Raw genomic sequence first — 13,482 nt, 5'->3', positions numbered from 1 at the left:
CATGCAACCCTAAAGGGATTTGTGTGTCTGCTCCTGGGATCAAAGCAGGAATCTTTCACTTGTAAACCACATTACTGAGACACCAGATATGCATGTGTGAGAAGTGTGTAGTCATAGTTCCACATTATTGGCTGACAGAAAATGTTTGATTTCTGCTGTTTCTTAGGCATCAGTCACACAGGCGTAGAGACCCCGTGGTAATTAGTGTCCTAGAGAAAAATCTGTATTGCACTGGTGAGAGTTTACTGCCAGTTGCTGAGTAAAACTGGTCTCAAAGAATTATATGATGCTACAGAGGAAACCTCCTTCTTACTGCTTTGGTTAGTAGCAGATTGGAAGACACAAACTTGTCTTCCTTCTCTCACCCCAACCAATCACAGCAGATGGCCCTGCCCCTCCCTGGGCCTGGTTCTGCCGGAGGTTTCTTCCTGTTAAAAGGGAGTTTTTCCTTCCCACTGTCGCCAAAGTGCTGCTCATAGGGGGTCATATGATTGTTGGGTTTTCTCTGTATCTATTATTGTAGGGTCTACCTTGCAATATAAAGCGCCTTGAGGCGACTATTGTTGTGATTTGGTGCTGTGTAAATAAAATTAAATTTAAAAATTGAAATTGAAACTTGTCTCCAAACACTCTCTCTGTGGCAGTGGTTTCAGCAGTAAGGCACAACTTTTATTTTGGAGGAAAAAGTTCTTTCACTACTTCTTGGTCGTTAGTGAGCGAGTGTTTGAAGGGAACTCTGCGTCCAACAATCTGCTAATGACCAAAGCAATCACCAAAAGGTTTTTGGTGCAGCATCGTCTTTGCAATTGTTCCCAGCAACCTCCAGCTACCACTCGCCAACTAGTTGGCTGATACATATTTATCCCCAGTGAGCGCAGGTTTCCAGTCTCTTTGTATGACTGGACCAGTTCAACAGATTGGTAGGTGACGGGAAAAAAAGGAGTATCTGCAGCTCCAGTTTGGTTACTCCAAAAAGACAAATTGGATACCAGTGTTGTGATAAATTCAAGAACTTAAAATCCCTCAAACCAGTGAATATTATAAAGGCTTTGACCAAAAATATAAAACTTCCTATACAATATATTCAGAACTAGTTGGGTTATATCGGCATGTAAGTATTTATATAGAGACATTAAATTCTGTCATTTTGTTTTATAACTGCGACTCTCCCACCTCAGAATTCCTTGGTTGGATGATTTGAAACTCCCTCTCACCCCTCAGCTACTTAAACTGTAGAAACACTTGGTAGTTCAATATTTTCCGCTTCATATCTTCATCTCATGCACTAAAACGTGAAAGTGAGATCACCCCTGAGGTCACTTTGCGGTGCTCATCAGGCATTTCCAGCAACCACCTGACTACCCTCGCTGACAGGCCGAGAACAGAGTGAAGCAATGTGGCAGAAAATTAATGGGACACAAACAGCCTGGCCTATTTGTGTCCGCTGCAGGACCCCGTAGTCCTGCCAAGGTCGTTATCTGATGGACGCTCGGTCACTGTGAACTTGGCGACGTTTTGAACCAGGGTTCACGCCAGTGCCACCGGCTGCACAGGTCAGTGACCGGTCAGCTGATGGGAGGGTGCATGGGAACCAGAGTGGGGATGCAGCAAAACACAAGACAATGCAACACATCCTGACTGTCAAGCATTATACAACTCACGCAAGTGGAATGGTGTGCAGCAACTGTTTGGGTTACATGACTTTGTCCAGGTTTAGGAATATGATGATGAGTTCACGGTTTCATGAATGATTTTGTGGAAACTGAAATAAAGTTTAACAGTTTGAACAGAAGTGAAAACCAAACTTAATCTAGAACTTTTAAAATTTCAGTCAACATAAAAATGTAAAAAATCAGAATTCTGGACTTTAGCCGAGTTTTCACTGCCTCGAATGTTTTTCACAGATGGACATAGTTTCCAGGTATGAAATGTGAAGCTGGTATGGCTCAGTCGACGCTCCCTGTAATTACCAGCAGGAGGCGACTTCTCTGATTAAAATAAACAGCTGTGTTTGTATAGCAGTCTATGATTAATTATTCAGTAACTGAAACAAGAAGCATTACTAATAATGCACAACTTTAGGCAGAGCATCATTTACCCATGAACTTCCATAGGGCCAAAGGTCTTTCTTGCAACCACAGATGTCGCCCCCTGGTGACCATTAAAAACAATGCAGATCTCAGGGACATTTGCATTGACCACTTTTTAGACCTGGAAGCTACAGCCTGCTATTAAGGGCCTGGTATGCTCGCCACATTGGTCGCTTCTTGCACTACCACTAACATCACACAGATCCATTTATGCTAACGTTACAGCGCAGGTATTCTGCTGTATTCTCCTGGACGATAGGTGTCGCCACTCAGGCAAGAACCGCCACATCAGTTCAGATACAGGAGAAGAAGTTATAACTGTCCTGCGTTTTTAAACTGTTGCAACATCTCCTTCTGTATAATCTGTGAATCTCTGACCTGCTGTACTGATAAATCATTAAAACACACTTGTCCGAAAGTCTCCTTATATTTCAATCGCATCGCTATAAGTGCAGTGTCAATTTCTGCCGATAAGTTCCACTTTGTTCTTACTGTTTGCTGCGGTGATGACGTCACATGCTTTTACGACGCTCCTGCCGTATCACGAGTCCGAGGAGCACTAGCCATGTTTTTTCTCCATGAGTGTGGGGGAATAGCGATCTCCAGCCGTGTGCGTTCCTGTGCAAATGTGAGTCAAAATCCCTCCAGTTCTACGAGTCTATTTCCACTTATAGCACGGGTTGTACTTTGACATTGATTACAGGGGTTTATGTTAGGAGATTTATCAAGAGTGGTAGAGGCATGTGACTTACCACCGTAGCATTTGTTGCGGGTTGGATCTGTGTACCGCGGTTGTGTTATTTAGCCACAAGAGGGTACTGAAGACCATGTAATTGCTGACCTTTCCTAATTTGGGGGCATTAGGTCTTTTCTGTTGTCTGAGATATATAGATATTCTTGTTTCCTGCCTGTTTAAATGGGATTGTGGGACTTTCTTATGTCAGAGCATTCAGCTGATTATTTGGGTTACAGATCATTATATTGGCATGATGTTGGGAAGTGACGAGTGTTATATTTATATGTGAAAATTGTTTCTCCTTGTTTCTTGTTATTCAGAACCACACGTCTGTCCACCCCTCCCACATTCGTTAAGTATGCCTACTGCTGTACTGTTGAGCTGCTATTAACTTCCATTAAAGTATATCCGGACATCACTCTCTGTGCCCCACTCTCTGACCGGAGTTTAAGTCCTGAGGGAGCTATCATCCCAGCATCCCAGAGATAATTCTCTAACAACACTGTTTACAGCTGCAGCAGCAGTGACATCACACACCAGGTTACAAAAGTCAAGAGGTGGACGACCAGCAGAAGCCGACTAGCAACAGCTGTGTCGTATGCTGCCGATCACGAGGCACTGCCCACTGGGTGTAAAATGGCCTTTAATGGGATGGACTCACTTTTTTAAGTGAGCCTCGAGTGGCCATTAGAGGAACTGCAGTATCTGGGACCTCTACGTTGGCTGAAGGATGTCTCCAGAGTGAGTTTTCTTGCTTTTATTTTTTTTTCTTTCAAAAATTGCATTTACTTTTAGTTTACCTTCTCTGCTAGTTTTAGTTTTCTGATTTATAATTTAAAAAACAAGTAGTGAAGGGCTATATTTGAGGGTTTTAGAAAGGTCGTAATAGGGATCACATTTCAAACACACTTTATGAAGACTCACGATCACAATGTAGACATCTCAACCTTGATTAGCATAAATACCAACACCTTTTGGATGCTCAAATTTGTAAAGAAGTCTAATTGAATGTTTTTTTCTTTAGTTTTACTTTGAAGTTTACGTTGAATAAGCTACAGTCGTGTTGGGTCAAACCTCTGCTTTCTTGGCCTCTTCTCAGACACAGGATGTGACAAACTGTGACAAATTTAGTTTAGCATCTTCTAATTTACTCTTTACATCAACTGTACAGCAGCTACATGTGATACACTCAATGAACGCACAAACAGGACAAATTTACACAGACTCCTTAAAGCAAAGAAAGTGCTATCTCCTTCCACAAATCCATCCACACCTCAGATTTCACAGCGCATCTATTAGACAGTCCTAGAATTAGACCAGTAAAAACAATAATAAAAAGTATAACTTTACTCTCAGTATATGCCGCTCTAAACAATAAAATATTTCTATGTTCTAGCAGTGATAAAGGTGTTATGGGCTTTACTAGTTAGTGTCTCTATCTATAAATTGTTACAGATAAAAGTACAACAGATATGATACATCGGCATTTTAAATACAGCTTATTCATAATGCTACTTCATTTGATACACATATAATAGCACTGTTAAGGATAGATAACATTCGTATAAAATGAACTTTATGTTCGGGTAGTTCCTGGTTGTCGGTTCAGCCTCACACATCCGGTCTCTCCAGTGTCCATTATGAGCATTCAGATATGGTTCTATTACAGAAAATCACATTTCAGCCTTAATCAAACTGTCACATTTCAAAGCTTGTTTCTCCACGTGGAGCTGCCTCGCAGCCAGTGCCATGCTCAGAGGCACTTCAGAGGCAACATGAAGTCCTAAGAAGTGAACAAAGGCAAAGTTCTAAATATAAGCTAGCAGATATACAGTACGTAGCACTTGGATATGTCCATAGTGATGATGTAAAAAGCTTATTTTATCAGGAAGGAGTGCAGAAAGGCGAAGATGCCAAGGCAGAGTGCAACAGGAAAGACAGGCAGCAGAAAATCATGACGCCACGTGTTTGTTTCACTGGATTTGAGTGGAAAGAAACATCCCTGAAACTGGATATATAGAAAATATACTGGTAAAAGATTATTAAAGTAGCGTGAAGGGAGGGTTTAAGAGTCCCTGAATAACTGTTTGTCCTCTGGATAGAAACTATTGCTAGTGACATGCGGTCCACTCATGACAGCAAAACTTAATCTCCTGTTTGAAAACTAGCAGGAAAAATGCTGCAAATTTTCATATTTTAATAACTTAAAATGTGTGTAAAAGTAAGTAAATGCTGGGAAACATGTAACATGGTTAAAATGTGCTTGTGCTACAACAGAAAGTCGTTTCTTAGGTTTGGGTCAGACCACTGAAGAAATGAAGTAACCCCCCACCCACCCATGTCCATGCAGATGAAAGGGGGCCTAAACTGCACCATCAGGACTGGCGAGGTCATTTTCTCTTTTCCTAGAGAGTTCCCAGAAGCAGGAAAGGTCAAACTGCCTCCCTGGTTGAGTTTCTCAGTGTCTATTTGTCTGTTTTTTTCTCTAAAGCTGGTAGTTGTAGGAAAAATGCACGTGCAGCCCGTTTACTGGGTGCACTATTGGCACTGTTTGCATCTTGGGGAAGTTCTCTGTAGCAAGGGTCCATTTGCAAGTCCCAATCAGCTCCACAGCGAGAGTCTTTAGGATGATCTGAGCCAGTTCTTTCCCTACGCAGCTCCGCACTCCGCCACCGAACGGCACGTAGCTGAACCGGGCCGACCGGCACTCATCCCGATCTGGGCTGAACCGTTCCGGGTCAAACAGCTCCGGGCTCTGGAAGACTGCTGCAGTCTCATGGGTGTCCCGGATACTGTACATTACACTCCAACCTTTTGGGATCTGGTAGCCCTGCAGAATAAGAAAGGCATTTCATTTTGATGATAGTGATATAAACTCTGACTCAGGGTTCTAAAACAGTTTCTGGACCTTGGTAATATAGCCACTGTCGGCAAAGGTTTACAAAACAATGCAGAGAAAATGTTGAAATTGAAAAAGTCAAAATTTTATTGTTTGGATGATTTTTAATTATTATTATAATTCTCAAAATCAAAGACTCACAAGTGAAAAATACAAATTAATTCAAGAGTCTTATGATGTTGACCTTTTAGTTTCTGCCTGACATAGAAAGCTGGAGGCTTTAGCGTGTTGAAAACTTCTTCATTCATTTGGTTTTCAGCTTCATTCATTCAGTCAGTCACTCATTATCCTGCTAATCCAGACTTCTCTATAAACTAATCCCAGTTATTTCTGCAGAGTTAGGATTTCCTTGTTTAGGTTCCAGAAGCACTCACTTGACCGAACAGGCATAAAGACATTTGCAGGAGCACAATTACGTCGTGCCTATACAAGTTAATACCGTGAGAAATAATTAGCATCACGCGCTCTATAATAGTACGGTGGAAATTCCTCTGCTATCGCTTTAAACGTCACTTGTCCTTTTTCAATGAAGGCAGCAAATTGGGGGCACACTGAGGGCAGGGAGGGGTTTTTAAAAGCAGTTTCCCAGGAGGGGCCGTCAAAGCGTAGACAGCCACGCCTCCGAACAAAGAGCCAAAATCAAAATTCAATAGACGCAAGGTTCGCTCTGCCTCCAGCATGAAGTTCTCTGAGAGCAATTCGATTCTGCGATGGACTAAATCACCCTCAGACTCACTGAGTGTCCACAAGGAGGCGTTCGACACATGTCAAACTTTAGCTTTGCTTCTACGGTAAAGAAGATAATGGCTACAGGCAGCTGGGTTTAGACGGACAGGATTGGTAAACAACAAAAACCCTCCCAAAAGGTCATTGTGTTATTGTATTACTCCAACAGAAGTATGAAAAGTGTCCAAGAATTTGTACCAGCTGTTATTATTTATTAAGCTTTGGCTACTGGGCAAGTCTTTGTGCTATTGACGACTTGCCGGACAAAACCCAGTTTGTGATTTTTTTTTTTTTGCTAATTTAATGGTCTGCCTCATTGAGGACTGAACTCTGAGCTTGTAAAACAGAAACGTTCCTTTCGTTGTTTCAAGCTAAAACATATACAGACATTTTATGGGGCCGTCAGCGGCTGGTAGCCAGTTAGAACATTTAACATTTGGCCCAAACCTACTGGATAAAACTATATGTTCATCTGTACTGGTTAAGGTTCAAAAAATATTGTCTAAGCATACTGTAGTTACCAACTGGATGGCTATCGGCTATTAGCTATTATTAGCTATTATTGGCTAAGTCTATCAATAGGGGGTTTTTTTGTGCAACTGATTGTTTTGGGGTTTTGTTTGCTGCCTCCTTGACATGTTAACTATGTAAATAATTAGCTTGCAAAGCACAATTGTTAAATACCACCAGAACTGTGCTTCCTTCAGTTTTTGTTGTGTCAAGCTAGTATAGAGAGTTGCTGATGACATTTACTGGGGCACATATATCAGCGAGCACCAGTTGCTGACTGTAGCCCAAACCTGTTGCATACACCACATCTCCACCCATACTGCTTGGACTAAATGTTATAGACTGTTATCTAAATGTATTTTAGTTGGAAATTTGACAGTTCTATATCATGTATCAGCAATTAATCGAGCCAATCGCTCGTTGGCGTATTTTTAGTTGAGCATTCATAAATTTCCCGCACAGCCCTTGTCAGTTCCAGGAGCAGAGACATGGAGATGATCCCTTTGGGATGAATAAGATTTAAATTCCTTTGTATTTGATAAAAATATATTGAGTTCTTTGTAAAACTATACAAATAAGTAAAATCTTCCTACCAGAGACTCAAACTTACATCTAGTTCAAACGTCTGCAGAGCTGTTCGGTAACCGCCAGAGACTGGCGGAAGGAAGCGGAGGACCTCTTTGACGACACAGTCGATGTAGCGGAGCTGGCTGAGCTTCTCCAGGCTCAGCCAGGGTACATGAGACTGCGACCGCGGGAAACCGTCTTCGTCTCTCTGATTCCGACACCCTCTGTTTAGCAGGCAGGTTGTTTCTGCGTCAGTGGCGCCCTCCTCTGTTTCCATGGTGACACCAGATTGAATGCAGCTGTTGTGAGATTCATAGCCGAGGTCTTCCGCCTCCAGTTCAACTCTGGCCTTGTCCACCACTGCTGGGTGGCGAAGAAGCTGCAGAACCAGTGATGTGGAGGCGCTGGCTGTGGTGGAGTGAGCAGCAAAGATCAGCTCCACTGCTGTTTCCTGCAAGAAGGGAGGTGGATGGGTTGGGTGGATGTCACCTGAACATACTGCTCTCAGGTTCACAGTCAGACCCGTGAGGTCCCTGAACGTCAACTGAGAGCCAAATAGCTTGCTCACAAATAATGTACCATCGGTGCACGACTGACCTTTTACCAAATTATCTGGCTCAATCGTTTTCACTCAGCGTTGACCATTAAAAACATCTTTAGCATGATTAAATGTACCTGTATGAACTGATGGACTTCTTTTCTCGGGCTGTTTTTTATTACAACCAAAAATGAATCAGTAACTGCCCCTACAGGTAAATTCTGAAGCTTTTAAAATTTCCCATATAAGGTGTTTTCTAACGAGCGACCTAATGAGACTACAGATTCACCACCATCATGCTGAACACAGAAGGCTCAGTCACAAAACTGGGTTTTAGTTTGTTTATAGCCTCAGATTTATGTTTTACTTTTGGTAATTGCTTCAAAAATCATAAAAAGCCTTTTATTTCTCACCATTAGCATCAATTTTAATGTCTACAGTGGTGTTCGAGTATCGCTTAGTGATAGCATAAATCACAAAAACTTCCTGAGATTGCAGCGGCCGCTGTGCTGTGCAGGAGCAGTATTTTAGACGCCAGCCGGTTTCAGAGTGTCCTGCTCATTGACAAACTGTGCCTAAGTGGTGGTTAAATATGACTGAGTGGGTCACAAAAACACTCAGTGTGTGCACACTCTGCACATCTGCATCTCAGTGTTGTCTTGTCCTATCATGACTTTCAGAAAGTGAGGCTGGCACATCCTTCCCCACACTGTGGACATTAACTCTGGTACCTTGAGCTCCTGCATGCTGAGCTGCTGGTCGTTCTCCTTAGCGCTGGACAACATGTAATCAAAGGCGTCGTTATATTCCTCGTCCATGTGCTGCCGCTCCCTCTTCTCTTCAATGATTTTCTCCATGTGGGCGTGCAGGATTTCTCTGGCTTTTATCCCCTGACAGAAAAAGATTGACAAATTGCAAAGAATTCATGTGAAAGCCAACATGAATGACATTAATCGGCTTTTAATACCACGTTATCCATGTAGATTACACATAATGTCTTTAAGCTCCCCCACCTTGCGTAACCCACTAAGCGGGGCATCTATTGGCAGAGAGAAGAGGTTGTTCATCAGCTGCTCGAAGATCTTAGCCAGGTAAACGATCCGTTCCTCCTCCAGCTTCAGACCCAACAGGACCCTGACCGCGATGCGGAACGTCAGGGACTTGGCTGCACTGTACACGTCGACGGCGCCCGGCTCTGAGCACCACTTGGCGATTTCAGATTTGATGACGTCCTGAAGCCGGGGCAGGTAGGACTCCAGAGCACTCCGGCTAAACACTTTGGCCAGAATCTTGAAAGACATAAGGAAATGGAGAGAAAGGGGTCATGAAAAGTTCACAGCTTGTGCCCAGCAGACAACACCTTTTAGTGAAACCCGGAGCAGAACAGACAGTTTGTGAATCCAAACGTCAGTTCAACTTCCTGCTACACCTTCTTACTTTTCGCTTCCTCTTGTGGAGGTCTCCGATGGAGTTGACCAGGGTGTTGGGTCCCAGGATGATGCGTGTGCTCTGAGGCCACTGGGTGCACACCAGGCTGTGTTCCCCCAGCAGGATCTTGCGGATGTTTTCTGCACCCGTCACCCTGATGACCGGCTTCCCCAGGAGGTGGGTCTTAAACACATTTCCGTGACGCTCTCGCCTCGAGATGTGGAAGTTTGAACCCTGGAGGGTAGAAAGAGATATAAACTTTGTCATGAAGCAATGACTCATTAATACTTTTAGGCCAAATAAAACTGCAACAACTTTTTATACAAACACTTGGAGTCTCTCTCTGTTTTTGTCCTTTGGTGCAGGGAGTAATACACACAGCTGTGTCACTTGTTTTGGTTTCTTTTTGTTTTGTTTTTTTCCTCAGTAATATCTTCATTTCTTAGAACAAGAACATTTTTCAGAGGAAAATCTTTCTTTTTGCACCATTTTGGTCAAACCAGCTACTTTTACTTTTTTAATCTGTCATTTTATTTTACATAAAAACAGGCTGTCTCTGTTAATCTTTTTAACATGATAAACTTACATTAGGTAACATAGTTTGTGGTTAATTATAAACAACATACAGTCCAATATGACTTCAAGTGGGTCAGACTATTAAAACAGCTCCATAATATAATAACCTACATTTCTTTAAATATAAATGATCTAAGAACATTTAATGGACCATCCATTTGCACAAAGCTTGAGATACTTTTATAAAACATTTTCAACAGCATGTGCCTGAGGGATGACAGTGGATCTGCCCAAACCTTCACATGTAGACTTTTTGTAAGTAAACTGCTTATTTTACTCCGCGATTCAAACAGCTTGCAGAGATATTTTTTTAAATTCCGTAAGCTTTATACATTTTACTCCTTTTCAGTCATGCTTGCATCAGCTCACCAAGTGATGCAGTGCATTAAGCTGACAAATTAAAGATTTTAACGACTTTACTGAAATGCCTCTTACATTCACTCCTCCCGCTCGGGTTAGATTAACAGTTTGTGACCCTAAACTTTAGGGCAGGAGTGCATGTAGATAATATTAACAAGTGAAAACTAATGAGTTGGTGGGAGCGATTTAAGAAGGCGAAAATTTGGAGATGGGGAAATACGCGTGAGCTGTAAGGATGTGGAGAGGATGGATGAGAGGTGAATTCTTTTCTGTAGGGAAGACAGAGAGGGAAGGAGCGAGGTGGAAGAATTGAACAGAATTCTGTTTTTGCTCCATAACAAAGAATTACGCGCGGAGCATAAAGTCCGCACATGTCGCATCAACATCTGAACTGAACCCGCACAACAATCTGCTTCTCGAAACTTCCCGCGTTTCTTAACAAAGTATCGACACCGTGATTATTCAAACTTCCAGCAGTCCCGCGTGGATTAGAAGCCAATAACAGATGAGCATAGCTAAGGAAACACACACCTGCATTTTGGGGCTTAAAAATAAATAAACAAAAACTCGAGCTTACTCACCTGGAACAACCAGTGGAAAGTCTCTCCGACCAGTGGCCAGCCCATGGAGCCTCTCGGCAGCGGCAGGCGGCTCTCTTTGTCCCGAGTCAGACTCCAGCGGAGGCTCCACAGCTGCCGGGTCAGTGCCAGCAGCAGGACCGCGGAGAGAAGCGAAGTGAGCGCGGTGGCCAAAGCCGACAGCACTCCAAACTGAGGCAGGGGCAACATCTCCTCCGCGCTGGTCCGTTTCCCAGCATCCACCTGTGTCTGCGCGCTGAAATTGTCTGGGCTGTGCGTAAAGCTTCTCCCTGTCCGTCTGTCCGGAACTCTTTTTCTATTCCTCCTTTTTCCTTTTTTTTCTCTGGTCTCCTGTAAAAGCTGCCCAAATAAAAACAAAAGGTCCGGGTGTGTTTACCCTCCGCTGCCCCAGAAATTACTCATTCAGCTCATCTCCGGAGAGAGCCAATGTAAACAGTTATTACAGCTAGTTAGACCAAAACAATGACGACCATTACGCAGAAATATGCAGAGATGGCGCACACGTCTGCGATCATTTTTTCCAATTAAAACAAACTGTAGAGTGCGTCTCTTATAGCCTGACATTATTTTTAAAGCTGCGTGCATGTTAAAGAGTTTGCGCAGGCAGACGCACCTTTGAAAGAAATAAAAAGCCGATCATTGCAGATGGATGCGCCTGCACACACTCACACTCTGACTCTGGGCGAGCTACATGACAAACGTGCTCCTCTCCTGCGAGGAAACTCCCCTTCATTCCGCTGTCGCTGCTCCTTCAAAATGAGGAGTAGCTGTCAAGTATTCCAAATAGTTTTACAGGTTTGCGTGCGCCAGCTTGTCTATTAGGTTATGCACCTTTATAGGTACAGTTGAGGGGGCTCAGCCACCCTAACCCCCCGGGCGGCACAGAGTTTATAGAGCAGTGGCAATAAATCAGGTTTTAAAAAGAGGCAGAAGGAATAAAAGAGGGATTTGAATACAGTTGACTACAGTACGGAGCGAGGGGAAAAGTTCAGCAAATTGCTCCCTAGCTCTGATTTTCCCAGTAAATGAAGTAAGACGTTAGAGAGTTCGGTCCTTTTCAGATTCAAACTTACCTCCAAGCAGCTTCCTCTGAGCGCACGGTGACAGAAATCCGTTCAGGGTTTGGGGGAAAGTTTCTTTCTCGGCTCCTCTGAGAGAGACCGATGCCTGCTCCTCCACAGTGAGCGGGCTGCAGGGGGTTTTATAGAAAAAGCAGCGTGATCCACCTTCAATTGTGACGTTGGTTTGAATATGTTAAAAGGGCTCGGTGTTTCATTCACAGCGCTGCAGAGAGAGAGGGAAGCAAGAAAGAGGAAAACGTTTGGAGAGACGCAGCAGTGCGTCCTCAGTCTGTGTGTGTGTGTGTGTGTGTGTGTGTGTGTGTGTGTGTGTGTGTGTGTGTGTGTGTGTGTGTGTGTGTGTGTGTGTGTGTGTGTGTGTGTGTGTGTGTGTGTGGTGGGGGTGGCAGCGAGTGGAGGGGAAATCTGCAGGTATGTCCAATTAGTTGTGCAGAGGTTTCAGACAGGAGCTCCGTTTAAATTCAGAGCGAAGAAAATGGATCAGAGGCAAAAATTCACGACTGCTTTCGACTTTAAATTTTCCAACAAATAACAAAGAAATCCGGCATTAAATGCGCAAGATCCAAAGTTTAACCCAATATTTTTGAATTCATTTCTTTAAATTTCAGCGATAAGTTTTGATCCTTGTTCCTCCAGAAAGAGGGGGAAACAGAATCTCTCACCCGAAATCTATGAGCCAGAAATACAGCAACAGCCTCATTTATTCTTATTGTATTCTAATTTTTGCGTCATAACTTTTGCACTGTCCACTTCCTGCTGTGACAAAACAAATTTCCCACGTGTGGGACTAATAAAGGTTATCTTATCTTATCTTATCTTATCTTATCTTATCTTAACAGGATATTTCCTCGTTTTTGAATTTGGCCTCAGCAGGGAACTTCAAATCCCTCCTCGACACTCCAGCAGCGCAGTTTTCATTTCCCGGGCAGATTCCTTCAATTAATACAAAGACTGAGACGGATTTCTGACCACATCCACTCAAGCCTCTGTTAACGGGATCCGTGTGATTTTAAGGTGGCGTTTCTTAAAAAATTAATGAAGCCGGTAACACGATTTTAAACACAAACTTTGGAAGCTTGCTGTCTAGATTTACGATGGATTTGGTCGCAGTCTGTGTGCGCAAAACGGCGCAAAATCTGCACTTTTTAATGCAAAAAAAAGCCTCGTGGGGTCACAGCGGGGCCAATCCACCAAACCTCCAGTCTGCTGTCATTTCTTTTGAACACACATAAACATTTCCTCATTATTTAAAATTCATTTTATTTATAATTGTAATTTCTTTCTTTTTTGGGGGGTGGATTAAAACTGGGATTATCTCATTAAACCTGCCTTTGTAAAACTGGGCACATCATCTCCAGCTGTTGTTGGCGTGTC

The 13,482-nt window shown here is 43.1% G+C and overlaps 1 protein-coding gene across 1 annotated transcript; it reads right to left on the bottom strand.

Annotated features, from left to right (window-relative positions):
- Nucleotides 1-3,871: 3,871 nt before the first annotated feature.
- On the bottom strand, nucleotides 3,872-12,262 carry cyp26c1 (cytochrome P450, family 26, subfamily C, polypeptide 1). The gene is made up of 7 exons (XM_085427708.1): nucleotides 12,103-12,262; nucleotides 11,012-11,368; nucleotides 9,504-9,728; nucleotides 9,080-9,355; nucleotides 8,798-8,956; nucleotides 7,572-7,979; nucleotides 3,872-5,656 (listed from the first exon to the last, which is right to left on the bottom strand). The coding sequence occupies exons 2-7, from the start codon at nucleotides 11,216-11,218 to the stop codon at nucleotides 5,312-5,314; spliced, it is 1,620 nt and encodes a 539-aa protein (XP_085283834.1). The 5' UTR covers nucleotides 11,219-11,368; nucleotides 12,103-12,262; the 3' UTR covers nucleotides 3,872-5,311.
- Between the last annotated feature and the right edge of the window lie 1,220 nt (nucleotides 12,263-13,482).

This window comes from Rhamphochromis longiceps, linkage group LG13 (genome assembly GCF_057381845.1).
Source record: "Rhamphochromis longiceps isolate RC_006_pf linkage group LG13, R_longiceps_female_GT1.1, whole genome shotgun sequence".
In the NCBI taxonomy this organism is placed as follows: Eukaryota; Metazoa; Chordata; class Actinopteri; order Cichliformes; family Cichlidae; genus Rhamphochromis; species Rhamphochromis longiceps.
The sequence above is the reverse complement of the archived record's forward strand: the minus strand, read 5'-3'. Positions and strand labels throughout refer to the sequence as shown.

Coding starts and splice junctions, on each gene's coding strand:
- cyp26c1 (XM_085427708.1), bottom strand. CDS start 11,218: ATGTTGCCCCTGCCTCAGTTTGGAGTGCTGTCGGCTTTGGCCACCGCG. Junction 9,729..11,011: donor CTTTCCACTGGTTGTTCCAG/GTGAGTAAGCTC, acceptor TCTACCCTCCAG/GGTTCAAACTTCCACATCTC. Junction 9,356..9,503: donor TCCACAAGAGGAAGCGAAAA/GTAAGAAGGTGT, acceptor ATGTCTTTCAAG/ATTCTGGCCAAAGTGTTTAG.